The sequence below is a fragment of the Thunnus albacares genome, chromosome 3 (assembly GCF_914725855.1).
Source record: "Thunnus albacares chromosome 3, fThuAlb1.1, whole genome shotgun sequence".
Lineage (NCBI taxonomy): Eukaryota > Metazoa > Chordata > Actinopteri > Scombriformes > Scombridae > Thunnus > Thunnus albacares.
This window is the reverse complement of record NC_058108.1, coordinates 29845616-29873415: the sequence shown is the minus strand read 5'-3', so window position 1 is coordinate 29873415 and position 27800 is coordinate 29845616. Positions and strand designations below refer to the sequence as shown.

Below are 27800 nucleotides of genomic sequence, written 5' to 3'. Positions count from 1 at the left end.
CCCTGTTATCATTCATTTGTGTCAGTCTGCATCACAAGATCCTCCTCCATCCTTCCTCCTCCTCCTCCTCCTTCTCCTCCATCATCCTTCCTCATCACATTTTCCCAGTGCTGCTGCTGCTGCTGCTGGTGCTGCTGCTGCTGCCTGCCTGCGTGTCCTCCGTGCGGCACAGCGCAGCCATGGTGGACTCTCCCAGCGCGATGAAGAAGACCTTCTCGGTGCCGGAGATTAAACCGCTGGACCAGTACGACTTCAACCGGGCGAAGATCTGCGCCAGCGTCCGGTGGCTGCTGTCGAAATCGTACGGCTCTGCAGGTTAGACCCGCGCTGCCGTTCACATCACCGAGGCGCCGCTTGGGTGGGGCGCTTAATAATTCATCCATCCCGCTATATATGGAGCTCAGAGTTAGATTGGCGTTTGTCGTTTTATTTGGTGTTGAAGCATCCTTCTGCTCAGCATCCATCCTCCAAAAAAAAAATAAAAAAAACCGCTGCTCTGATGCTTGTTGACCTGCTTTCACCTCCGAGGCTGTGCAGCTTTAATCCCGCAGAGTGTATGTAGGTTACCATGTTGAACAGGATTTTCAGCCAATTACCGATATGAATATGAGGCTTGTCAGACGGAATCTCCTTATTACTGCGTGATGCTTGAAGGAACTGGAGGCTGTCATCGCTGCAGTGCAACAAAGCCTTTTGTCAGTGCCGGGTTACATCAGGCCTTATGGAGGGTTTTTTTTTTACTAATTAACCAGGAGGAAATAAATTGGTGTATAGCCTATAATTTAATAAAAATGCAAAAAGATATCTATATATAGCTTATGTGTGGGCCGGCTGTAAATGGGTCAGGACCGCATAATATTTGTGTCAGTGTTACGCACGCACGTTGTATAGCGCGTGGCAGTATAGCCGGTGAAGGTGACACAGTAGCTTTTATCAGACAATGGGGTGTTTTTGGTGGTAAATGCTGCAGAAGGTTCAATTTCATGAAGCGCCATAGAGATTATTTCTCAAAAACGTGGCATGTCAGAACTGCAAAAGCATCTTTCTACATGTAAATAGATTTTTTTTTTTTTTTTGCATGTCCAGTGTTAAGTGTTGTGATACAGATGTGGACACGAGAGCAGAAACATCTGCACCAGTCTAACGTGATCTCGCTGAAGCTGATTTGATGTTAAAGATTTGTTGACACAGTGTCACAGAGATGCTGGTTCAGCTCCGGTTTGGATGACATCATCTTGTAGTCCATGTTGTAGTTTACCCTGATTATTATGTTAATTACTGATTAATCTTTTATGTTGTTGATTGATTGTTGAATCTTTAAAATGTCACTAAATAATACATGGCCCTTCATCACGTTTCCAGAGCAAAAGGTTAAGTCTTCAGTTTGCTTTGACAAACCAACACTCCACCTAAAGCTATATTGGATTAACATTATAAATCCAATATATCTTTGAGAATGTCTGCCTTTGTTTTTGCCTTTGATAAATGACAAACAACAGATCAATAATCAGAATGATTGTCGATACATTTTCTGTCGACCGACTGATCTTTTCAGCCTGATGTAGGTTCAGGCTCTGCTGACTAACACAATAATGTCAGACTGTAGATGATTACTGCAATAGTAAAGTCTCATAGTTATTCTTTATGCAATAATCCATGCTTTTTTTTGCTGCAGTAATAGCTTTAGACATGGATTTTCAGATTACATTTGTTGTCCGACCTACCAGTCAGTGTGACAGGAGGTGAGATGAGCTGAAACCCTCTCAGCGGGGAGGCCTCATTGTTGTCTGTCAACTGGAAAATGCCCACCGGGTGCCTCATAGACTTTTAATGGAAGCCCAGAATAAAATAGCACTAATAAAGGCACACATGGGGCTCACCACACGCTGCTGATTCAGCTGAAATTTATTCTACCAGACACAAAGGATGGTTGCTACACAAAATACTTACAGTATGGAACACATGTCTTTCTTGTTTTCTTGTGGTTTTGTTGTGTTAGATTAAATCACTTTTAAACCCAGAGAGAATAAATGAAACCTTTGTCCTATTGAGATTAACAATGGTGTGAATTTACAAGTATAACAATCAGTAACCTGCCTTATATACCTTTATTTAAGAGCTGCAACTAAAGATTATTTTCATTATCGATTAATCTGCTGATTATTTTCTCAATGAATCATTTTATCTATAAAATATCAGAAAATAGTGAAAAAGGTCTCATCATAATGTCTTATAGCTCATGGTGGTGACTATAAATATCTTATTTTATCCGACCACAGTCTAAAATTAGAATATGTTCAGTTTATTATCATGTATCTGACACATAAAAGCTTCAAATCCTCACATTTAAGAAGCTGCAACCAGCGAATACGTGGCATTTTTTCTTTAAAAAAAAAGACTAAAACAATTCTTCAATTATCAAAATAGTTGCCAATTAATTTTCTGTTGATCGACTAATCGTTGCAGATGTACTTCATTTAATCACAAGTGACCTTACTGGGATTAAAAATGTCCTGGCCAAGACATCGTAGAAGCACACAACATAGACAGACTTCTAATGAATTGTATTAAGTATGAAAAGAATAAACAAGGGTCACAAAACAATGTAAGACTAATAACATATCAATATATGAATATATGTTGATTAAAATTCTTAAAAACAAACAAAAAATAGATGAATAAAACCTAAAACAGATAACACCGATTATCTTGTAGAGCTGCAACAATTAGTCGATTAATCAATTGGACCATTGGCAGAATATTTATCACCAACTATTTTGATAATTGATTCATCGTTTTTAGTCACTTTTTAAGCAAAAATGCAAAAAAAAAATTTGCTGGTTGCAGCTTCTCCAATGTGAAGATTTTATGCCTTTCAGTGTCATGCAGTTATTCAGTTGCAGCCCGTCTCTCTGGAGATAAAATTTCATCAGATTGTGTAGTGTTTAGTCAATCTCTTACTTTAAAGGGTTGTTTCGCCCAAATTACAAAAAACACGTATTGCAGCTGTCAGTAGAAAGTAATTCTAGTAACAAAGGACTGTTTCTGGAGAGATGTGTAGCTGTTGAATCTTTTAAATGTCATTTTTCAATGCTTTGAGCACCACAAATTCCAATTCATGTCCATTGTGGATTGGATGGATATCTCAAAATGTAGGCAAATAAAACCAAAACTATCTGCATGGCTAGATGCCACTAAGGCTAAAAGAGAAAATACATATTTTTTTGTCATTGCCTTTAAATTTCCAAGCTGCGTCAAAAAACAGCTTCGTGTGTCAACGTTTGTTTGTATGTGTTAGGAAAAAAATATCAAACACCATCTTGTCATAACACTGTTGTGCAGTTTTAGTGCAGCAGCCCCGTTTCTGTTTCTTCCAGATTAGATTAGTATTATTCTAAATGGGTTAGCCGGGCCCTACTCTGCAGTCCAGTCTCATTGCTTCTGCTGTGATCGGGACAGAATGGCCGCTTGCCATTTCCACTGTTCCCATAGTGACGGCAGTCCTATTTCCTCTCCCGGTGCTGCAGAGTGTGAAAGGCGAGGGTTTAACCCCAAATACGGTGGATCACTCCAGTGTATGTCACACTGCAGTGGAGTGTGTGGTGACACAGATAGATTTTATAGTCACATTCATTGTAAACTGTGGAAATGGCAATCGGCCGTTCTCTTTCTTCTTCTCTTCTCTTCTCTTCTCTTCTCTTCTCTTCTCTTCTCTTCTCTTCTCTTCTCTTCTCTTCTTCAGGATGGGAAGAAGGAGTTACAGTTACATAAGAAAGCCTTACAACAGTAGGTAGCAGGGTCATAGTTAGATGTGTATGGACAGATAAGAGGTAAAGGAGTAAAGAAGAGTTAGTAAAATGGCGTAGAGGGAATGCGGATTGACTGTAGAGTAAATGGAAGAGATTTGGACTCTGATATTCCCTTTAGGAAGTCCACTCCAATCTTCAGGATTATCCCGACTCCTTGAGCAGCCTTCCAGAGGCTGCAGAGTCGGAATATGGGTCAGTCAGTGAAGTGTGTGTGTGTTTTTTTGTGTGTCGTCTGTGTGTGTATGTGTCTATGAAATGACCCACTCATAGTGGTCTGAGCTTCTTGTACATCAGAGATTACTTGACATGCACACACACACACTCTCGTCTGGCTAAACTAGCTGAGCTGTTCATGCAGATGATGACATTATCCTCTCTTGCAGGCTCCCCGCAGACACTGTCACGAAGAGTCACCTAATTTCCATTGTGGTGAAACTTCCTCGGTTTTACTCATTATTTATGATTTACATAATTACATTACCAGCCCACGATTTACAGTGTAATGGTAATGAATCAGCTACCAACAAAATACTTACTTCACATATGTAAATAAAGGTAGAGTGGAGGCAAACAAGCCCTTTGATGAACAAGGAACAACTGGGTATTTTGGAAGAATGGAGAAGTAAATTATACTTGTTAAGTCCACTATAGATACGTTGCTGTGCTCCATAAATGATTGACGAGTCCTAAACTATTTCAAAATTTGTACCCCTTTTCTTTGAGCTTCCTACATCATTTTAGAAATGTAACCCATCTACAGTATTTTATATAACCCCTCCAGTTTTGACCGATTTTCCCAAATCCCCTTTCATTCCCTCACGGTAGAGCGCTCTATGCATCTGTTGTCAGTTAAGGGTACATCAACTGAGACCTCGGTCAGAAGGAATACACGGACACTCTCGAGATTAAAGGGGACATGTAGATACATTCACAGGTCTATATTTTTGCTGTTGGAATATCTTTGTATGAGATACACTTCAAAAAAACTCCTTATTTATCTCATACTTGACCTTTATGCAGCCCCTCAGTTCAGCCTCTGTCTGAAACAGGCCATTTTAGCTCCTGTCTCTTCAATGCCACCCGTCCTGATAAGCTCACTCTGTTCTGGTTGGTTAGCTCCCAGCAGCTCCGGAGGCTATGTAAACAAACCATGCAACAAACTATAGTAGTAGGATTTCACTATTTTTTTCTCCTTCTTTACTCGAAATGTCAACTTCTTAAAGACATCCGACATGTTCGAGACGAAATTCGATCTGAAATCTGAGAGTGAACAACGCAAACAACACATGGAACAACCTTAGCAACAAAGGCTACGGAACAGACGGCCGTTTATGCACAATAAACCAACCTTAGCTCGTCAGAAAGGTAGAAAAAAACTTTGCAAACGAAGCGTTCAGAGCAGGTTGATGCCCTGGCTTTTGACTTTCAGGCAGCATTTCTACATACATTCACCTCAAGTTTTGGAACTTTGACCATGTTTAACATAGATATCTGACATCATAGTAGTATATAAATAACAGAAAGTCACAAAAAGCATAATATGTCCCCTTTAAGTTCAATTCATCTTTAATCACCACCACAGACGGTCAAGGACATGAGCACTCCGATAAGTTGGTATATTTGGGTTTATGTGTGTTTGTGTGTTCACATGGATGCACACAGGAATAAATCTGCATTACCATGTTTCCAGACATGTAGTCTCAATAATTTGCTCACTGAGCTCGCTACTGCTCTCCTGACAGAAGGAGAGCAGCAAGGAGCTGAATAACAATACACGAGGTAAAGGAAGAGTGCATTCTGTAGTTTTAAAACGACACATTCTGCTGCAAAGATGATTTAGTCAGGGAGTTCATCAAATTTAGTTTTGTTTCTGAGTACTGTACCTGTCGATATCCAAAACGAAAATACTTAGAGTATAATTTAATATTCCATTCCTCTAAAATGCCCAGTTGTTATTCCCTTGTTCCCTTGGTCTTGTTTTTTCCAGAGTACATACCATTAGGTACCAAGAGGAAATGTAAGTATTTAATTGGTACGTGATTCGTACACCAATATTACACTCTAGATTAGTAAATCATACTGTTTCCTCATCCAGAACAGATAATGCAGTGGAGCTGCAGTCTCTTGGTGGAGCCTGCTTGGCCTTTGTGACCTCTGCCACGTGGGACAGCGCAGTATCAAAGCATTCTCTGCATTTAATTTCCCCTCCTCCTCAGAGAACAATGCAGGGAAGCTGACTCAGTTTTCTTCATGCTTCTGCTTCTCCTCACATGCAGCTCACAGAGTGTGGATGAATGAGCACCTCCGCTTGTAGTTAATGACTGAGTGGACTTCCGCCATCCACTGAAATATTAACTCTGAGCTTTTTTTTGAGTTCATTAGCACCGTCATGTCTCTCTCCTTCTATATTTTGAAAAGCTCACTGAGCCGTCCTCTCTCCGTCTGCAGAGAATGTTCCTGTGGAGTTGCGGGAGCCGCTTTACAAGGACCAGTATGAACAGGAGCACCTCAAGCCGGCCGTCTCCAAGCTGCTTCTCTCCCCGGAGATCTACTGCCGAGCTCAGGCCCTTCTGGCCCAGGCGCATGGGGTCTCTCAGCCAGCGTCGCAGGGGTCCCCGGCCGACAACTCCGCCCTTTTGCAGTTCCTCATTAAGAAAGGTTTCGCCCCAAAGATCCAGGATGTAGACGTCACAGAGGAGGACCTCAGCTGCGTTCCGATCAAGACGGTGCGTGTGTGTTGGCGTGATGTGTGAGTGTGTCAAGGTGTGTGTGGTCTAGTGGTGAAAGGAAGTACTCTGATCTTTTACTTAAGCAAATACCACATTCAAAAAATACTAGATGATAAGTAAAGGAATAAGAAAACAAGTATTTGCAGTAAAATTAACTACAGTATCAAGAAAAAGTGAAGAAAAAAAAAGTTTAGCGTCATTGTCAGGTGAAAATGTTGCGTCTTTTGTTGACGTTAAGAAAAGAGGTAGTAAGGACAGAGGGAACAAAAAAATGCTAGAGAAAAGGAGGAAAGGAAGAAGAGAAGGAGAAAAGTAGGAAAGAAGGAGAGACATAAGGAAATGAAGAAATGTCTGAAATGTAATGAAAAAAAATAGCGATACTCACTGTATCCTGCGAGAAAGTCATGTGCTTAAATCGTCCTTCTTGTCCCTGATTGGTGCAGAATGCCCACCTCGCCCTGATTGACGCGCTGATGTCACTGGCTGCTAAAGAGACAGTGGGCAGGGTGAAGATGGCGGCGGAGGCGGAGCAGATGGGTGTCGGCGCTCCGTGGGAGAACGCTCTGCTCTTCTGGGTCAACAGGGTGAGATCACATTGCCACGGCAACAGCGCAGATGATGTCACTGTCAGTCGTTGCTTTGCTTTTCATTCACAAAATAGAGAAATTTAATTGAAGAACGGATTTAATGTTTTTAATCCCGACCTCATGAAAATGTTGTTTACAATCATTTATAATCATGTGAAATATAACATCACTGAACGCTGTTGTGCTGAAAATCGGGGCCTTCAGGAAGCAGGATGAATCTCATTTTAGGCAACTGTTTTTAATGGTTTCACCAAAAAACTGTCACAAAACAAGCTCTTCTGTCAGGTTCTACTGACTTCATTCTGAAAAGCTTTCTGTTTTTGGCATGCATATAGAGAGAATTAATCATTCAAACCTGATAGAAAACACCACTGTGATCTATTTTTAATACTAACTATACAGACATATCTGACAGAGCTGTGAACTTCCTGTTTTTTATAAAGGGGAAACATGCTTTTTTTGTAATTTTCAGTTATTTTTATGCTATTATGATGTCAGACGTCGATGCTATATATGGTAAAAATTCCAAAACTTGGGTAACCATTTGCAGTGTCACCTCTACTTCCCCATCAAACTGTCAGATTATTCACACATGCCCACAAATAGCCGTCCGTTTCGTAATCTTTGATGCTACGGTTGTTTCCGTGGGCTGTTGACGTTGTTCACTCACATTTGTCATGTCAGATTTCGGCCTGTTTCAGACAGAGACTGAACTAAGGGGCTGCATAAAGAGCTAGTATAAGATAAATAATGCGTTTTTGGAACTGCAAATCATGCAAAGATATTTCGGTACAGCCCCAGAATCTAAATATAGAGTTGTAAATGTGCATGACATGTCCCCTTTAAAAAAGAAAGAATCATTATTTTTGCAGAAAACTATTGTCCCATTGTGCTGCACTAAAAAAAAAAAAACTTTCAACTCTTTCAAAGTAAAAACTGTTGAAGTTATGCTATGAAAGATGAGAAACAATGTTTTAAATAGGAAAAATGATAGATGAATGCTACTTGAATCTGACAGTAATTAAACACTATTATTTGTTCTTATATATTCTTAAAAAATGTCATTTACATCATTCCTTTTTTCAGCCCATTGGAGCTTTTTTCTTGTAATTTTTAATTTATATTCCTTTGTATATACTGTATGTTCTAATCACTATTATCTTGGTACTGTTTTCATTTATTTCATTTAGTACCGCAACTAATGATTATTTTCATTAAAGATTAATCTGCAGATTATTTTCTGAATAATCGATTAATACATTTGTCTATAAACTAATAATTATAATAATAATAATAATGAAAAATGCCCTTTCCAATTGTCTACAGCCTAAGGTTATGTCTTCAGGTGTCTTGTTTTGTCTGATCAACAGTCCAAAATACAAAGTTATTCAGTTTACTATCATGTATGACACAGAAAAGCTTCAAATTATCACATTTGACAAGCTGCAACCAGAAAATATTTGTGATTTATCCTTAAAAAACAAAAACTCTTTACGAGTGGTGCTGGTGTTTTACACATGTGTTTGATTGAGGTCTGTATTTATAGGACAGGCTGTAGATTGCGGTCAACACATCATATGTAGCCAAGTCAAAAATAGCCTTTTAATATTTTGTTCTTTAATGATGCGACATGCCTTGAATTTTGGGAAGGAATTCATCTCCCGCTCTCATGGACAACATTTAAATAAAGTTTGGGCTGATAAACAGTGAACTTGTCCTTTAACTATAGTTGTCTTGTCATTATAGCTGAATCAGAAGTTGAGAGAAAGCACAGAAGAAGAAGAGCCTCCCAAGCCACAGACGTGTACAGACATGCAGCCTGCTCAGGACACGGTACGAATACACACTTAAACACACACACACACACACACACACACACACACACACACACACACACACACACACACACACACACACGCTTTGAAGTATGGCTACCTATCAACTGTCCCTCATGAAGCTGTGTTGCTAAAGCTAACATCGACCTTGCTCTGCTTCTCTGTTTTCTCCCCCCTGGTTCGTCTCTGTCATGCCTTGCTCTCTGGCAGTGTCAATCCACCCGTTGGTACTGGAAACTAGTCCCCGTAAGTGTACTCTTCTTCTGTCTATCTTTCTTTCTCTCTCTGAGTCTGTCCATCCGCAACGGCTGACATTATTGTGCCTGCTGGAAATGTCACACGTACCTCTTATCTGTCCCGTCATGAAAAGTGCCTTTAATATCTGCTGACCTTTTTCAAATGACCAATAAGATGCCACTAATATGTTTTTGTTATTGATTATTATTATTAGCTGGTGATGTTTTGGACACTGAGGTGTTTCTGACTTAACATTCAATCATCAGTTTCATCTCAAACTGCCCAGATTATCAGAGCTGAGGGGGAGAAGGAGATGTTGGAGAGGAGGGAGGGAGGTGAAATTAATTCCTCGCTGATTATTAAATCAACACCCACCTTGTTTGTCCCCTTCCTCTCTCCTCCTCCCCCTCCTCTTTCTCCTCCCCTGCGGCTCCTCTCTCCCTGAGCAGTACCATGTGACTTTGTGGTGTGGCGGTTCCCATGATGACCGGCCCCCTTGTCATTTATGCTTGTTTCCCTCTCTCTGCCATCCCCCATCCAGCATGCTATCGCTTTTTGTTTGAAGGAGTCGGGGAATAAGCCGCCAGTGGTAACGTATAACACCTCGCTCTTCTCTCACCCTCATCCTCCACGTCTCCCGTAGCAACGCACCCGACTGACTGACCGACAGACCGACCAATCGCCACACCTGTCCCACGCTGTCGATGACTGACTGACTGACTAACCGACAGACTGCAAACTAATCACCACTCCAACCCCGAGGTTGGATGGATCCGTTAAAACTCATTAGCTTTTAACACTATTAATGCATTTTTATTTACTTTATTTACTGCTTTTCTTTGAAGTGTTTGTTACAAAGCCATGTTATAGGAGGCATAATAAGACTGGATGTTACTCTCCGATACTGATCTTTGTCCTCCTGCAACAGGGCCGCGTAACGTCATTCAGCATAAAGTTGATGCACTTAGACATTTAGCATTTTGTTTTGTTTTGGATTCTCCTGGGTGTATTTTATCTCTTGTGCACATTTAAAAAAAAAAAAAAAAAAAAGCAATACAGTATGAGCACTTTTGTTTTTGTTGAGTTCACTTTTTCTTCTCTGATTACGTACATCTTACCTGATCAGAAGCAAAAGCTCACGGTGTTGTCAGTGCCTGTTTCTGCTGCATGGACATCAGAAGGCAAAAGTCCTCATCCTCACTTAAAATCACTGACATTTTTTCTACCCATGGTTTTCTGTGCATTATTTGTTTTTATTTTTTCAGTTGTTGTATTTTGCGATGCCCTTTTCGAGCTTTGGACTGCACCTTCTGGTCGGTGTATGTGTGTGTTTATGTCTGCAAATGTTCATTAACTGAGGCATTACTGGTCTTGTGCTTTGTTTCTGTGGGATTTCCTCTCTTTGCAATTTCCTTGGAGTTTGGCTGGCTTCACAGTTTGACTCGACTGTGTTATTTCTTTGCTCAGCAGTTTTTGTCAGAGGGAGGGACAAACTTGGCTGGTTTTATGTTTCTGTTGCCACTAACTCTTTCAATTCTTACTTATAACTTATACATAACCCCTTAAATCTATTCTCAAATCACTAATTTTTAAAAATCTCTTACGATCCCTCCTCTCTTTCCCTCGCCTGCCCGTTTACTGTTTCTGTTCTTTGCACAACTCTCCCTCTTTCCTCTCTCATTTTCCTCCTCCTCCCCTCTCTCTCTCTTCTCTAGATCCGCTATAGGAAGGACAAAGTGCAGTCTAAGCTGACTCCTACTTTCCCTCTGGTTTCCGCGGTCAAAGATCTGTCTAATGGCTGTGCTATAGCGGCTGTGTTGCACTACTACTGCCCCAGCTTGCTGCCTCTAGAGGGTACACACATGTATTCAGACATAAACACACAAGCATGCACGAACATACTGGATGATAAAATATTTATATTTAGCTGATGCATGCTTCCAGACACCAAACAACTTCATTCAGAGAGAAAACTTAACCTTTTACAACATTTGTACAATCGTTTTTACTCTAAATGAGCCTTGACATGATATTTTGGAATATACAGTACATGCATTATATGTTCTATTTTGTTGCTGAAATTCAGTGATTTGTCATTTATCAATGCATTTCACAAGTATAAATAGCATTTGTTGTAATGTTTCTATTATTTCATAGCTACAGGCACATAGATACACAAACATTACACATGTTATCTGCTTCTTCCAGATGTGTGTCTGAAGGACACCATGTCAGTGGCCGACAGTCTCTACAACCTGCAGCTGATCAAAGAGTTTTGTGAGAGCAGTTTACAGAGCTGCTGCCCCCTCCCCGTGGAGGACCTTCTCTATGCTCCACCGCTTCTGCATGTAAGCATTATGACCTTTTACGCAAGAAAGATTTCGTAGCCTGGATGTAGTTACTCATTAAAGTGTTGTCAGTCCACTGTTCATGCAGTGTCCTGGTGCTCTTTGGGATGATGTCATTATTTTCATCTATTCTGACACTGTGAGTTGTCGCTGTTCTTTATAATCTGTCCACATGTGAGTCACCTCCATGGTAACCTAATATGTTTTGTTTTTTTTTCCTCCTCAGCTGAACATCATGAGCTTCATAGCTGAGCTGCTTGAATGGTTTGAGGTTAAGAAGCCTGATTTTGTCAAGCCAATACAACCCATCGACCTCACAGGTCTGTGACTTACAGTTTGTTACTAAAAATATCCCTGTAATGTTAGTATGTTGGCTGTTTGAGTGTTTGATAAATAAATAATAAATCGATGATCAGCTTCTGTAACTGCAGTGCTTCTTTCAGATGTCTCTGGATTACTGTACTGCACGAGTCCTGTCAGTGGGAACAGCAACAGGTACCAGCATCCCAGTAACACAACCTGCACACATTCAAAATGTTGTCAAGGGGGGAAAACTCTGGCCTAAACCAGTATGAACCTGAACTACTGCAGCACTTAGACAGATAGAATCAAACATGATCTGATCTAAGTACAGAGAATAAAGAAACATTAGAAGTAGAAGTCAGACAGGTGATCCAGACTCAGAATCAAAGCTGTAACACACACTATGCTGTGCAACATTACATTTGCTTTGATAAAGATTTGTGAATGAACAGCATTTTACTGTATTGTCCTGTTTCAGTGGTTCTCCTTCCTTCATCTTCAAACAACCTTTCGTGCCAATCTCCTCCCCAGTGTCACCAGGTGAGAAATGGACATTTGAATGGATTTAACCAAAAATGGACTTTTATAGACTCATTTGTTTCATCTATCTGTCTTTCCAGAAAACAAAAGTTGGACAAAGAAACAAATCAGGTAGTTACACTTAAAGCTGTATGTGATTTCTATAGTAAATGTTGTGTTGCATTCATATTTTATCTTAATTTTTTTAATCCTCTTACTTTGGCTCGTGTGGTTTCTGCTTTTTCACGCTTATCTCACACAACCCATCCATTTCTCCATCCCTCCATCCTAATCCACCTCTCTGCAGTCGTCCTCTGTCAGCAGTGACTTTCAGCATCCCATTTGGGCTGGACAGTGATGTTGATATTGTCATGGGCAACCCAATAGATTCTGTCTTTCGCTCTGTCAGCACTGACAGCCTCACCACCGGCATCCCTGCAGTGAGTTCACCAGTGAAATCAGCAGGGATGACTCGTGTCCCATACAGCCCCCCAGAGGACCTCAGCCACCTGGTCAGTGCTTCTGCGCCATCGCAGCGGGCTTCCTGGGGCCCTTTCACACACACAGCGCCAATGGGGGAGCTGCCGACCATTGAGGAGGCGCTACAGGTGGTTCACACTCCTGGCAGCAAAGACCAAAAGAAGGGAAGGACACCAGAGAAAGGTGGAAGAGGGGCGTTGGGAGGAAGGCCAGAGCCCAGGTTGCGTCCAGAAGGAGCCCCTGCTGGTTTTTTCCTGCACTCCCCAGAGGAAGATAATCCTCAGCTCAGTAGCTCTGCTCCCTGCCGCTCTGGAGTCCTTTACCGACCCGTCGGAGGAGAAGTGGGTGATAATGAAAGGCAAGGAAGAGGAGAGAGGAGGGAAAGATCAGGACGGACCACTGATATGTCACGTGATGACGACTCTGTACTACGAGATGGCAGTGTTGACTCTTCTGAAGCATCGGATGATACACCTAGAAACGCCCCTGGTAATATTCGACCCAGCAACGGTAGCCAGGGTAACCACAGCACCAGCAACAGTCCAGGCATGACAAGCTTTGCTGAACGACGAAACAACAGAAGAAGACACCCCGCTGCTCCTGGGGAAGATTCAGCCTCGGCTCCGACCCCAACAACCCCGGGAACTCCACATACACCCTCCACCCCAGCAGGGGCAGCAGGCCAGCAGGACAGCCCGGGTCTCAGAGGCCCTGAGCCAGGCTCCGAGGCCTGGGAGTTGGGGGCTCGTCTGGAGGAAAAACGCAAAAGCATTGAAGCCCAAAAAAGACGTATTGAAGCCATCTTTGCCAAGCATAGACAGAGGCTTGGAAAAAATGCTTTCCTTCAACTAAAAAGAGAGCAAGGAGAGGGAGGAGGGGAGGCAGCAGCTGAGGATAATCTCACGCTGGAGGAGCGCCTCACTCGCATGGAGGAGCAACTGAAACAGGAGGAGGAAAAAGAAAAGGAGAAAGAAAAAGATGGAGATAAGGAGAAAGAGAAGCCATCTGTTTCCAATCCTCCTCGGTTAGAGAAGCAGGTCACATTCTCTATTGACAGTAAGAAAGGGGCAGAGAAAGGAGCAGAAAAAGAGAAAGGAGGTGAGACTGTCATAGTGGAGTACAATGAAGTGGTGCAGAAACTGAGTGAAGCTCTGCAGTCACTACAGAAGGACATGCAGAAACTTACAGAACAGCAACAGCAGCTCATGAGCAACCAAAGACCCAGAAATACACCCAAAACTACTCCAAAAACAACACTTAGAAGTAACGCAAAAACACCACCCAGAACCCCTCCTCACACCCCAACAAAGACGCCACCTAGAACCCCGACCAAGACTCCTGCCAGGAGCACCAGTAAAGCTTGGGTGATTTCTGCTGGTCCCAAATCTCCATCTGCCTCCTCTCCATCACGCCGTTCTCACATTCTCTCCTCGGCCACCTCCCCAAAAACTGTCATCTCTTCCTCCTGCCCAGCTCCTCGCACTAAGATCCACTCCTCCTCCACTCCCCGCAGCCCCAAAAATCACTCACGCACCCAACCTCATCCACGGCCTTCCGAACTCAAGTTCCCCCCTCTCAATCGTGTCTTGACACCAACCCAGAATGTGGACACCCTCCCCCACCTGCGACGTGTGTCCCCCAGCAAGTGTCAAGTTCAGACCTCCTCGACCTTCCGCATTGGTGGGCCTCGAACTCCTCAGGGGTCTCCTCAGCCTACTCAGCAGCCACAGCCTGACGAGAACAACTCAGACACAGGTTCTAGTGAGACCCCCACCCAGTTCAACCTGGAGCTTGAGCAGGAGGACATAGATGTGGTAGGTGGGCTGGCAGGCCTGCCACAGCCCAGACAACTTCATCCTAGAGCCACTGGTGGCAGCAGCTCTGGTGCTCCTTCTGAGTGCTCGTTTGAGAGCGAGACTTTGTCCCTTTCTGCTGCATACAGTGCAGGAGGTGAAGAAGGGAGAGGTGGAGATGCAGGGAAGCGGTGCAGCCTGCTTGAGGTGTCACTGTCATCTCTTGGAGGGCCAGAGGGGGGCAGTGATGAACCAACAGATGAGGGGCAGGAGTTTTCCTCTGATTCTATGAGCGACCACACAGAATCTGCTGTGGAACCTGTTAGAGGACTCGTTGCAGAACCCATAGATCCCATGGAGCAGCTGGATCTGGCCTTACAAACTGTGAATTTGTCAGAACAACAAACTGAATCCAAAGAAGAAGAAGAGGCAAAACAGACTGAAACTTTGGAACCAAGTGAACAGCAGCATGAGCTGGAGACCAGAGGAGGAATAGGATTCTTCTATCAGGTGAGTGTTTGCAAAAGAACATAGAGGAGGGTATGCAAGCACATGAATCCTGTCATGACAATTGATTGTGTGGTTGTGTGATTTGTAGGAGGAAGTACGTTGTGAGGGGGAGATGGCCCAACGAAAAGCATTGCTTTTGGAAAGACAGCAGAAGAGAAATGAGGAGCTGAAGAAGAGGAGACAATGGCATGAGCAAGAAAGGGAAAACAGGTAAAACAACTGCCAACAACAGTTTTTAGCATCCTTGATCAATACTTTGTAATGATTGAATTTGTCATCTCAGAAATCCCCATGTCAAAGTAACGTAATGTCTTCTGTTCTCAGACCAGGATCCTCAGACAAGAGAGTAGCGTCTCCCTCCAATACACCTCCCGCTGGAACCCCTTCCCCCACACCTCCCGCTACTCCAGTTCGTCGTGGAGATTTCACACGAGGGGAGTATGCACGGCGGCAGCAGCTCAGGATCATGGATGACCTGGACAAAGTGCTGCGGCAGAAATCAACCAATCATGGACGATCTTCCGTTAAGAAAACCCATTCCCGGCCTCGCAGCATGACCAGAGAGGAATCACAGCTGTCTCGGAGCCCAGCCAAGCAAACAGCAGGTAAAGAGGTCAACTAATTAAATATGTCAAGTAGATGTTGGTAGATGATTTCATTAACTAAGCTGCTTATATGTCTTTATGCTGTATGTCTACAGCTTCTAAGCTGACCAAAGTCTACTCTCACTCCTCCCTCAACCTGGCAGCTACAGATGAGCCAGGAAACAGTGGTGGTGACCCCATTAAGAAAACCCACAGGTATACTGCTGTAAAGCCTCTCGTCCTCTCTCTGGTTAATCATTTCTGTGCCTCTTTACTTTTATTTGTACAGTTTTTGGCAACAGTTGTAGCTGGGCTGTAAAGATAGCAATACTTCTTGAGCAGTTGTCCTTTTTGTCTTTCAAATTGTTTAGTCCACAGTGAAATATTTTACTAACTATTGGATTGAATGCTATGAAATTTGATAAAAATATTCATGGTCCCCAAACTGTGAAAGATGATTTTGGTGATACCCTAACTTCTTGACAGAACCACCAAGTCGAAATTTCCACTTGTCCAACACTTAATCAAGTAAGTGTCAGGATACGCTAAAATTAATTGCTTACATAACATGCTAATATGCTAAATGTTATCATAGTACACTCACAAGCTAATCATTAGTCGGATGCTAACGCATATTGTAGTTACTGTGATTACAAGTTTCTGACTTGTAAATAGCGTTCATGTCATCCTCCAAGTTGTAATTAAGACTAGGAAACTTTGAGTTTTCTGAAAGATCTGATATGTCTGACTTGGCACTTCATAATACACAAGCTCCTGAAAACCAAGCAAACATGGACGCCACAGGTCAGCCAAAGTCTGTTGTTCATGTTAAACCCAAATTTAACTGATATAATGTAATTTTGTCAATGCACAGTATATTAAACTTTCATACAACCAACTCACTTAACCTACTGGAGTTGTTACGAACGCTCGCAAGTCTTTAACATGGGAATCTTTCCAGTCCTTCCCATCCAGCTGACATAGTGTGAACGCAGCAGAATGGGTATTATGCTAACATGCTAAACATTACTAAATGTTAGACCATAGTTCAGCATTTTGGAAAATATGCTTATTTGCTTGATCACCAAGAAATTGTTATACCCTGTAACTCCCGCTACAACACCAAATTTTCATTTTTACAGTACTGTTTGTGTAGAGATTAAACAAACGAGACACATTGCGGTAATTACTGAGTTTTAGAGGTGCTGGTAGGCATATTTTGGAACTTTGCTAGCTGTTTCCCCCTGCTTCCAGTGTTCATGCTATGATGTTAGCATATTAACATTTAGTAATAGTATTCATGTCAACATGTTCACATGTTAGAATAACAAGCTATAATACTCCATTCTTCCAAGTATAACACAAACAAAGGGCTTTGAGATATGAAGAGAAGGCTCATTGGTTCATTGTTTGATTTCTGCCTGACAGCCGTCCTGATTCACCCTCTGGATGTGTGACACCGAGCAGGCTGGCAAATCAGAATGGAGAAAAGGACTGGGAGACTGGTTCCAATGGAACCTCACCTGCCCCAGAATACACAGGTACAGTACAACACAGTGTAGTATCTGTCATTTAATGAGTTCTCATATACATTGCCAAAATGCTTACAACTGTAGACATGGGTTTGCGTAAACAAGCACCGCTGTTTTTGCCTGTGCAGGTCTAAAGCTCTTCAAAGAACCAAGCTTCAAGTCCAACAAATTCATCATTCACAACGCTCTCTCTCGCTGCTGCCTGGCTGGAAAGGTCAACGAGACACAAAAGAACAAGATAGTTGAGGTATGGCATTAAATTTCTGCATAATCTTTGTGTATTTTAGTATGAGCCACTTTGCTACCACACTTGCAAAATGCATGACATTAATAATTTAGGTCTTGGCATGAATTCTGCTACCTGTGCATTTTTAGGCACCAAACTAGGTTACTTGCATGTTTGAAGATCATAAAAGCAGATGAAAACTAAAACACAGGTTGTTCTTTCTTCAACCGCAGGAGATGGAGAAAAGTCCTGCCAACCACTTCCTCATCCTCTTCCGTGATTCCAGCTGCCAGTTTCGGGGCGTTTACACCATGAACCCAGAGTCCCAGGAGCTTGTACGTTTGGTTGGCATGGGCCCAAGGACAATTAGCTCCACCCAGGTGGAGTCCATCTACAAATACAGTTCAGACAGGAAGCAATTTAGTGCCATCCCCTCGAAAACCGTGGGCATGAGTGTGGACGCCTTCACCATCCCCAGCCACCTTTGGCACGGTGGAGGAGGAGCAGGAGGAGGAGGAAGCAGGAGGGCAAGCATTACTAAGAAGGCTGTCATTTCCAAGTGAGGGACACATCATTAAAGAATCACTCTGTAATTATCAAAAAAAACTAGTAAATCATAAAAAAACTGTTGCATACATACACAGCGTACCTCTCTTGCCCGTGGATTTTTAGTAGAAATACATGATATTAACATTTACTTGTACTCCCCTTAATGTGCATGAAAATGTTAACAGCACAACTTGCTTTTCCTCAAGAAACAACACTCAAATCCTGTGTACAGAGGAAGGTTTGCACAATGAAAAGTTACTTTTAAAAAGTCTCATTACTTATACTTTCATTGTTTGAAGTAAAAATTCGAAAAATTACTTTTTTTTTCTGTCAGAAGAAAAGGAAACATTAATAAGTTGTTTATTGAAAAACACTGACTTTCATAAGACATATGATTACTGTCTGTTCCCTCTCTGGTTCTGTAGACTGAAGTCCTCCAGTAGAGTACCAGTTTTATACATTAAGCCAAACAGAGAAAATGCCTTCTTGTGTCAGAGTGACTGGCGGGACTTTTATTTTATACAACGTTCAACTTTAATTCTACCAACGACTGTCAGTAGGTGGATTAAAAACACATTTTTTTTTTTGCTAAATGAAAGATAGCCATAACGATATGATGCAGAAGTGAACTATAGGACCGTGTCAAAGATCTGTAAATGTGTCAGTGGTTTTCAGAGATGATTACCACAGCATGAATGGTCATGTACTGTATGTGGTATAAGCTTATTTCAAAAATAATATCACAGTGAAAACTTGTGGTTTGATGGAACTATGTTGATAATGGGTATACGTATGAGCATCAGATGCCAATTAAAATAACTTTTGTACACTGAACTAATAGCATATTGAGGATGACCTGTGTCATGCCAAGCTACATTTACAAGTACCTTGATTGTCGCGCTCTAGGTGGAGTGCACACAGTTAAATTGGTGTGTTTCAGACCAGCATTCATGTATAAAATAACAGACTGGATTAAACTCCGCTGATCAAGCTGTCTCTCTGTTTCAGTCTTGTCTTTTTTCTCACTCTTACTGTATTCTGTTCAGTTCTTCCTGGTTTCCGCTCACATGGCCTGTTGTTTCTCTCACACTAATTAATCAGATCTTGAGAGTAGTTTATGATTTAGTAATGAGCAGAGCTGGCATGAGGAATGAGCAGGGCCCCGATGGCTGCTTCAGCTACAAGGGGGCCCTTAAATAATTGAAAATGTGAACTGTTTCGGTTCCTCTGTTCAGTCTTTTGGAAGCTGAGACAGATGGGAGGGCATTTAAAAGGTTTTGGGGACAACTATAATGGTTAAGACCCACTCGAGGTGAACAAATCGCACAGCATCGACACTTTTTGCTCATCGCTGTGGGTGTATCAACGCTTGTAAGCTAGTGAATAGTTTGCTTTTTTGCAAACAGTTTAAAAAAGCTCCATTTAACAAGTTATTTGCTTAGCTTAGTCTGTAGTGCCGGAGCGTACAGTGCATTAGAGTCAAGTTATTTAAATGATAGTCTCTAAGTACAGTATAGCTAACTAGTTAAAGGGGAAATCTGATAAAAGGATCCAAAATGTTTGAGCCAGCCCTGTATGTGTGTCTAGAGAAGGGTTTACAACAGCTGAAAAAAAACTCTTCTCTGGTGGACAAACTATAAAATGAAAACACTGTTTTAAAACATAGGGGAGAACGGGGTAAATAGAGTCAGTGGGTAAAATGAGCCACCCCCTTTATCTTGGTAACCATAAACAAAAGTAATCATGTGATCACAGAGTGGTCAGCAAAACAGAGCAAAAAAAAAGATTTTTGTCATGCCAAGTGAATTCATCATGTTACTAAAATCATCAGTCTTGTATCTTAATTAAAAAGATAGTTTTTGGACATTATTACATGTTAATTTAAGTCAGTGTAAGCTACAAAACAAGGTCCTAAACTTAGCATAACTGTGGATCTGAACCACTGTGTGAAACAGTTTTGTCAAAATGGAGGTTGTGGGGTAAAACGTGCCAGTGACATTGGGGCAAGTTGAGTCAATGGCTCAATTTACCCCCAAAAATATTTCCTGATATTCTAGAGACTAGAGACCCTGTTCATGTTAATGTTTGATCACTGTTAAAAGTGCTACAATGTCGATGAATAAATACCTAATTGTTGATTGACGTTAAGTTTAAGCCACACACAAACATGCTGTATATACAGATAGGTGGCACATTAAAGAAAAAGCCGGCATAAAGTGTCTTAGTAAGTAATTTTTATATCAGTATTTAATGGTAACACTATTTACTCATTGAGCGCTCATTTTACCCCATCCCCATACTCATTTTACCCCTAACTTGGGGCAAATTGTGCCATTGGACTAACTTTTTTTGATGGGTCATTGTTCTAAAACCATAATAATTAGATAACTTTTTTTAATTTCCATGAGTACACAACAACCTGAGGTATATATAGTTACTATTATTTGAAACAAATACACTTTCATTTTACAGTAAAATCATCAAATGTAAAAAGTGGCTCATGTTACCCCGTTCTCCCCGATATGTTTTGCATTTCTGTACCTCAGGTTCTTGTCATTTATCAGATGACTTATACACATACACTGTGTCTATAAAGGGTTGATATTGGCTTGGCCAACTTATCAGTCAGACTCACTAAAGTAAGTAATTTTCAAATGTCTACACATATGTAGTAGCAAAAAAATTGAAGGGTGTGCTCTGAAAGTAAATTGAATCCAAACCTTTAAATAATACACTGAGCCCAACAAGAGTTTGGGATGGATTTTTAATGCACCTTCCTCAGAACATACAATATGTAGCTCAGAGACGCATAGATAGAGAATGACATGTGCTAACTGATGTAATCATTATTGCATTGGTTGATCAGGCATGATTCTTTGGGATCTTTGAGGCAGTCCAATGACATTTAGACTCTGGGTAGCTTCTGAAATATACTACATGATCACTTGCAAACAGTTAGCAGAACACGATCACACCTAGGCTAAAAAATTAAGCTTAGTAATTGTTTTGGACTGACTATCTAGGTATAGATACACAGAAAAGTGAGTCCAAGTTTTAACATTATGGCAGAACTGAGTTAGGACACTATTTTCTACAATGTGCAAAAATCTAATTATTTATATCCTTTAAGACCTAAAAAAAATGTTGAGTGTTAAGGGTTTTAAAACTTAAACTGTGAGAATAAACGTCAAACTTCAGCACATTACTGCCTCCAACTGTTAAGACTCTTTACAGTCAGCAGAAATGTGTTCAGATCACTGCTGACCTCACGTCACAGTGTTTGTATCCACCGTGTGCTGCTAGAACACCAGATGCAAACAATACGTTGACGCGCTCAGCATAACATTGTAATATTGCAATCGATATGGCCAATTCGTTTACAGGCACTTTTGAGCATAAAATAGGAGTGGGTTGGTTGGATTCAGGATAAAAATTACATTTGGGAATTTTGTAAATTATATAGAACTTTACAGTATCAGTACGTAGGTTTAAGGCCACACCACAAAGATCCCAGTGAATAATCACACTTAATTTATAATGAATCACCAATATGCTGCCACATACAGTATATCATGAAAATAAATGACGTGAAGCTAAACAGAGAGCAGAAGCTTGTAGGATGTTATGGCTGGAAAGTAGCAACAGAGAAAGTTTACAGAATCACTGATTAACAGCATCAAACTCCATTTTCAAGAGTAGCTAGAACACAGTAAGATCAAGTTAAGTGTCCTCTGATATAACAGCCCAGTGTAGTTAGTCCCAGTAAACACTTCACTTATTAATTACAGATAGATTTTATTTATAAGTTACTAAGTTAGCTTTTGGGTTAAACTGATGTTAAAGGGCGTCTCTTCCTGCCTTCAGTGTTAGCTAGATGAATCAACACAATTACTCTGAATTCTAATTTTTCTAACTAATACATATATTTTACTTAATTCTATGATGCAACAGTATGATAATCTTAGAACGACAAAGAGGATAGGCATGTGTTTGCTGATACAAGATTGCAGGTGCAAAGCTGTGGTAGAACATATAGTTAAACATTAAGTGCCATAAGAAGGAGTTGGTGTAATACACAGGGAGGGAAGAGAACAGCAAGTTCATCTATCACACACATTCACTCATCTTTTTGCCACAACTCTGCAGTTTCCTTTCTATTTATAGCTTCCATGTTAATATACTTGGAATTGCTGTTTAAATCAAAGGTGCAGGTTTCTAGTGAGCGTCATCTGGCTCGACCATAGGATTACTGTCAGCTTGTGTGTCCAGAGAGCTGTGCGCTGTGCTGTTCCACACGGCAGCGTCACCCTGGGGCTCAAGGGACGGGCTCACAGAGACGGGATCAGAGGAGTTGGTTGTTGGGTCCACCAGGATCTGGGCGGTGGTAGGGGCATGGCTGAACGCAGCCTGGGATGGCAGGTGGGATGAAGGACTAGGAGGGGCATCGGACGGCGGGAGAGAGGGTGTGTCAGAGGGCGTGCCTGAGGAGTTGGATGTTGATGTGTATGAGGACATGTTGGAGGGAGTGACTGAGGGTGAATCAGAGAGTGTGTGTGGGAGAGGGTCAGATGGAGAGCCTGTGGGTGAGTTGGTCAGAGTTGGCCGAGGTGTGTGTGCTGGGGTCGGTTCTCGTGGATCTGTGCAAACTGGCTCCCCCTCGGCAACATACCACACCTCATTGTGTCTATTCAGAAGCTTCAAGGGACTACACACAAACACACAAACACACAAACACACAAACACACAAACACAAGGAAAGAGTGAGAAAGACAAACATGACAGTTAGAAATGCCACTATAACATCACCCAAAACAAAGAACAGAGAAGCTCGGATAACAACACACACAGAGGAAGTGTGACTTTATTCACTGCTCAGGTCACCATTACTCCACTATATCTTTACACAGCAAATAGTTGGTTGCTGACATCCAGTGAGGCTCAATGTCATTTATTGCATCTTTAAGTAATTTCTGTGAAGAATAGAACTACAAGTAATGGTTATTGTTTAAAGTTGATATCATAATTTAGAAAAATAAAGATATAAACTTAAAAAATGTGAGGATGAAGGCACAAACCGTATAACAGAGCCTTCACTCTCTGCTAAATTAGTGTAGCAAGCCAGCTAAATAGCCTAGTTCTGCATCACAAAGGTACACACTTAAAAACGTTAATGGAACATGGGCCAAGCGTCAGGGAGAAGAGAACACTGAATGCTTAAAAAAGAAGCCTATTAAGTATGTATGATAGTTAAAAATAAAATACAAACAGAATTGTGTAAGAAATTTCATCTGAATTGTCAGTTTTACACAAACGTCCTGCAGGTATTGAGTTCATAATTTAGTTTTATTGTACACTTATTAATTGTTCTGCTCTGTTATTGATATACATTGACTAAAATATAAAATATTATAGTCAATACTAAGATTTGTTTGTGGGGAGGTTTAGTTCACTCAATGATAAAATAGGTCACCCTACATACATAACATGCTAAAAGACTAAGGTTAAAGCCACATGTCCCAGGTAAAAAGTCAACATCCTCATCAGTTGATGATCCATGTAAAAGACTTGGACATACAGAAAGAGTTTGTATTGCAGTGTAGTGTAGAGCTAGGTAGTGTTATATGTGCTAAATATAAGATCACACTGTTCATGTGTTGATCTTCAAAAGTTACAGATCAAACAAGGATGTGTTTGTCTGTTTATTTTAATACCTGTCATATCCGACTCCATAGTGGTAGCTGTGGTTGTAGGAAGCTCGAACTCTCTCCAGTTCTTTAATCAGCAGGTGAGCATGTAGCCTGGAGGTGACTGACAGCATCCAGCCGCCATAACTCCTCACATAGACGTCCATCTCTGGCATCTCAGTGAAATAAAGCTGTGGAGGAGACACAGAGTCAGCGTTAGGGATGCTTACTGCATTAGGGACTTTGCTGTATCACAGTAGAGACTGCAGAGAAGAGAAGCGCAGCAGGTGACACAGCACAAAATACTACTCCAAACAGATGTGCAAGCACAACCGTATGCAACGTCTGGACCCCAAACGCATATTAGAAGATGTGAGATCAATTATCAAGATTCAGAATTCTTGTAATTGCAATTCAAGGGATAAGATTGGACTTTTTTTAAAATCATTTGAGTACAGCATGATATTTTTGGAGACAGTATCTCACAGTAAAACTGCAGCTCAAGACTTCACCACAAAGCTGTTATGGTTGCAAGTGAGAAAACTGCCAAAACTGGAATTAGGAGGTTTTTACTAATGAGTATAGCACACAGTTGTAAAAACTAAGGAAATATATTGTAAGGTTTTCTATATAAAAATTTAACAGATGGTCTTTGAATTTCCCTTATATAACAAACTCAATCTGTTAAAGAAGATCCAGTATTTTAAACTCAAACTAGGTGCAGGAACAGATGTTTAAATAAATAGTTATTTGAGTCTTGTATGATGAGTTTTAAGTCATTATTTTAATTCAAGATACATTTTGCAATTGGAAAATAAACCCTGAGCTCACAGTAAAGAGCCACCAAACAGCATGAATATTAAAATGAATGTTAACAAATAAACAGAATAAAGATACTGCCTTTGGGATGAGAAAATTCCTTAATGTTTGCAATAGTATATGATGACTTAAAAAGATATATTATAACTTAAACCAGTGTCAGTTGTTGAAGTAAAAGATTAATACGCAACACGTTCTGTATTATTAGCATAATTACTGGATGTAGTCTAATATATTTGGCAATAGCTAATTAAGCTGATGAATGGTTAGTCAGTCACAGCCACTAATGGAAGCACAGTGCTGAAACATGACTGGACAAGAAGGAAGAAATGATTGATTACAATAAAAGAAAAGTTACAGAGTGCAGTCATTGTTGGATGTAGACAACTGTAACTGTGAAATTAATTGTCATAAATCATTAAAACATAAAACCCCAGTAGATCTACTGTGAACACTGGACTTAATATATTTAAGTTATTCATTCTGTGGATATTTATAGACCATCTCAAATGAATTAAATAGATCAAGAATGTAGATTTGCTCAGACTTTGAATAATGGAATCATAAATTGATAAACTGAGAACGCTGATACCTTCATGAGCCAGCGATATCTTTCCAAACTGCTGAGAGCAGCAGCGGAGCCAGCTGCACTAAATAGCCTACTTTATATCCATCAATGGTCTTTATTGATCTTGAAACAAAAATCAACGATCGAATTACTCACAGGCACCGGGGAGATAAAAGCATTTGACCTCATGACAGACAAGGGCAGCTAACCAAAAAAAATGAAACCGCGACGTCTCTCTGCACCCGTCGGGCTCAGCTCACCTTGTCGTTGGTGGGTGCGGGCGGCTTGTCCTGATAGGCTGCAGGCAGCGGGAAGTTGAGTGTGTAAATAGCTGGCTCCCACATCTTTGTCTCCTCGGGGATCTTGACCAGGACAGGTGCGGTCATCTCCATCTGGACGCCTGCAGAGGACACATACAGACACAGGATAACACACACACACACACACACACATACAATGAAATGAATCTCCACCTCTGTCCCGTCTTTACCTCCTTCATTGGTTCCAGTGATGTACTGGAAAAGTCTCCTGAAGGCCATAGCTGCTCCCACTCCCATGAAATAGGCCTCAGCATCTGTAGATACCCAGCGAGTGGGGCTGTAGTGTCGCACCTAAACACACACACACATACACACATTGGGGAAAAGAGAACCAAACATTGTGAGAAATAAGAGCTTGATGAGAATGTAAAGTGTGTTTGAGTGCTGGTTGACAGTTTCACTCACCTCATATTCATCTGTTTTGCAGACCAGCTCATACTCAAGACACTCCTTTGACTCAGTGCAAAAGCTGGTGTTGGTACTTGGTCTATAACAGAGTGATTTTTAATTCAGTACATGGCCAAAAGTATGTGGACAGGATTTTTTTAAATTTTTTTGGTCTGGGGCAGCTAAGCTAAATAATAAACTTAATTTATAGCACTTTTTAAAAACAGAGGTCACAAAGTGCATAAGGGGGCAGAGAGAGACAGAAAAGATAATTTATTAAAATATTATATATGATAATGTATAACCCACTAAGTAAAAGAAAAAAGAAGAAAACAAATGGGTTTTAAGATACTTTTTAAGGATGTGCACTGATTTGGATTCCCTGATACTTAATGCGAGGCTGCTCCAGAGTTCAGGGGCAACAACAAAAGCAAAAACATGATCACCTTTCGTTTTCAGCCTTGACCTTGGAACAACCAAAAGTCCCTTCTCTGATGACCCGAGGCTCCTCCCAGTGGTCAGCGGGCACAACAACTACCTGACCTGACCACGTGATGCTTTGTATGTCAAAAGTAAAATGTAATATCCGTATCAACTTCACTCATGCTATTGTGGGAGCGGATCCCTGTGGCCAGGTTCCAAAATCTTGTGGAAAGCCTTTCCCAGAAGGGAGGAGGCTGTTATTGCAGGGTAATAATGTGCAGTGTTAATACTTTTGGCCTTGAAGTACATCTATATCCCTCTATTTATGTATCAGAGGTGATCGACTTACCCAACGCTTCCTTCAACTGAGACCACTAAGGCCAGCATCGCCAAGACTGGGATGAAAGCCCTGAGGAAGGACACACACACACACACACACACACACACACACACACACACATACACACACACACACACACATATCATGCTTCCTCATTTAAACTACATTTAGGATTGTCAAGTTGTAGCAGGGATAAACACAGCCACAAATATCCAAATGAATAAGAAACAAGAAAATAAATGAGTCTGTGTTCAAGCTATTAGGCAAAGGCAAGTGTTTTGAGACTATATTCTAAAAAAAAGAGAACATATATTTACATATGAACAATATTTTAGTTAATATTGTGCAGTGAAAAAAAGGATAACAAAATCTTTATTCTTGTTTGACTGGCAGATTTTTAAAAAGCTTTGAGTGTGTATGTGCCAGTATGCGCCTCGGTGTGGTGCATTGCACTGCAGAGATGAAATGGGACACGTTTTCCTGCTCTTTGAGGGGAGAGAGGGAGAGATGTGCTGCATCATGAAGCTCTGTTCTTCACAAAAGCAAAGACGTTTTGAGGTCATGAAACAACAGCGTTCAGTAACTCATCACAACCGCATTATAGTCTTTTGATATTAGAACTTATAAGCAAACATCCGATTTAAGACTCTAAAAGGAAAAAATGAAGGTTAGCCTATTTAAGAATGGGATGAATCACAATCCCTTAAAATGTAGCTATATTTATATTTCTGCATATCTGTTATAGCAGCTTGTAAAAATATTGAGTAAAAAAGCTCAGATTTCCCTGCATGCACGTACAACCGATGGAAAATGACGCAAACATGAACTTTACCTGCCCATGACGCCGCAGAAAAGTCGCTAAAATAAGCAGCAGCTATAATCTAACATTCCTTTTAAAATGTCTAACAATCTACTTTTCTGATATTCATCTAAATAATGATACCCGAGAGCTCATACTCACATTGTCCCGGCTCCGTGTGTATGTGCGTGTGTGTGTGAGTGTGTGTGTGCGTCCTTTCCACCTGCTAGGGGGAGCGCAGGGAGGAGTGTGATGGAGACTGCAGTCTGCTGCACACTGACAGGCGCCGGACTGCAGTGAGCACCAGTGTCCGCCTGCCGCTCGCTGGAGGGCGGGGCTGAGCTGCCACCAGGCTGCAAAACTACTGGACCGATACTGGACAGGTGATACGAGCCTGTTATTGCTGTGAGTTCATCCAC

The 27800-nt window shown here is 41.2% G+C and overlaps 2 protein-coding genes across 5 annotated transcripts; one reads left to right on the top strand and one right to left on the bottom strand.

Annotated features, from left to right (window-relative positions):
• Window positions 1-82: 82 nt before the first annotated feature.
• On the top strand, window positions 83-19037 carry LOC122979847 (calmodulin-regulated spectrin-associated protein 3-like). 4 transcript variants are annotated; one of them, XM_044347616.1, is made up of 20 exons: window positions 83-315; window positions 6258-6535; window positions 6982-7122; window positions 8872-8958; window positions 9171-9206; window positions 9739-9786; window positions 10913-11051; window positions 11406-11545; window positions 11772-11865; window positions 11989-12040; window positions 12327-12388; window positions 12469-12499; window positions 12675-15150; window positions 15239-15360; window positions 15475-15755; window positions 15851-15950; window positions 16221-16262; window positions 17163-17275; window positions 17395-17513; window positions 17726-19037. In XM_044347616.1, the coding sequence occupies exons 1-20, from the start codon at window positions 180-182 to the stop codon at window positions 18053-18055; spliced, it is 4827 nt and encodes a 1608-aa protein (XP_044203551.1). In that variant the 5' UTR covers window positions 83-179; the 3' UTR covers window positions 18056-19037. The 4 variants fall into 4 exon arrangements, with proteins under 4 accessions (XP_044203551.1, XP_044203553.1, XP_044203552.1 ...); XM_044347618.1 differs by lacking the exon at window positions 9739-9786; XM_044347617.1 differs by lacking the exon at window positions 16221-16262.
• Window positions 19038-20786: 1749 nt separating this feature from the next.
• soul5l (heme-binding protein soul5, like) lies at window positions 20787-27683 on the bottom strand. Its single transcript, XM_044347615.1, has 7 exons — window positions 27544-27683; window positions 26592-26651; window positions 25838-25919; window positions 25603-25723; window positions 25373-25512; window positions 23753-23916; window positions 20787-22746 (listed from the first exon to the last, which is right to left on the bottom strand). Coding segments are annotated over exons 1-7 (1059 nt in total). The 5' UTR covers window positions 27546-27683; the 3' UTR covers window positions 20787-22256.
• Between the last annotated feature and the right edge of the window lie 117 nt (window positions 27684-27800).

Excerpts from the sequence above, each read along its gene's own strand:
- LOC122979847 (XM_044347616.1), top strand. The coding sequence starts at position 180 with ATGGTGGACTCTCCCAGCGCGATGAAGAAGACCTTCTCGGTGCCGGAG. Across the intron at positions 8,959-9,170 it reads TGCAGCCTGCTCAGGACACG|TGTCAATCCACCCGTTGGTA; the intron begins GTACGAATACAC and ends GCTCTCTGGCAG. Across the intron at positions 15,756-15,850 it reads CCCAGCCAAGCAAACAGCAG|CTTCTAAGCTGACCAAAGTC; the intron begins GTAAAGAGGTCA and ends GTATGTCTACAG.
- soul5l (XM_044347615.1), bottom strand. Across the intron at positions 25,513-25,602 it reads CACTGGAACCAATGAAGGAG|GCGTCCAGATGGAGATGACC; the intron begins GTAAAGACGGGA and ends TGTCCTCTGCAG. Across the intron at positions 22,747-23,752 it reads TATGGAGTCGGATATGACAG|TCCCTTGAAGCTTCTGAATA; the intron begins GTATTAAAATAA and ends GTTTGTGTGTAG.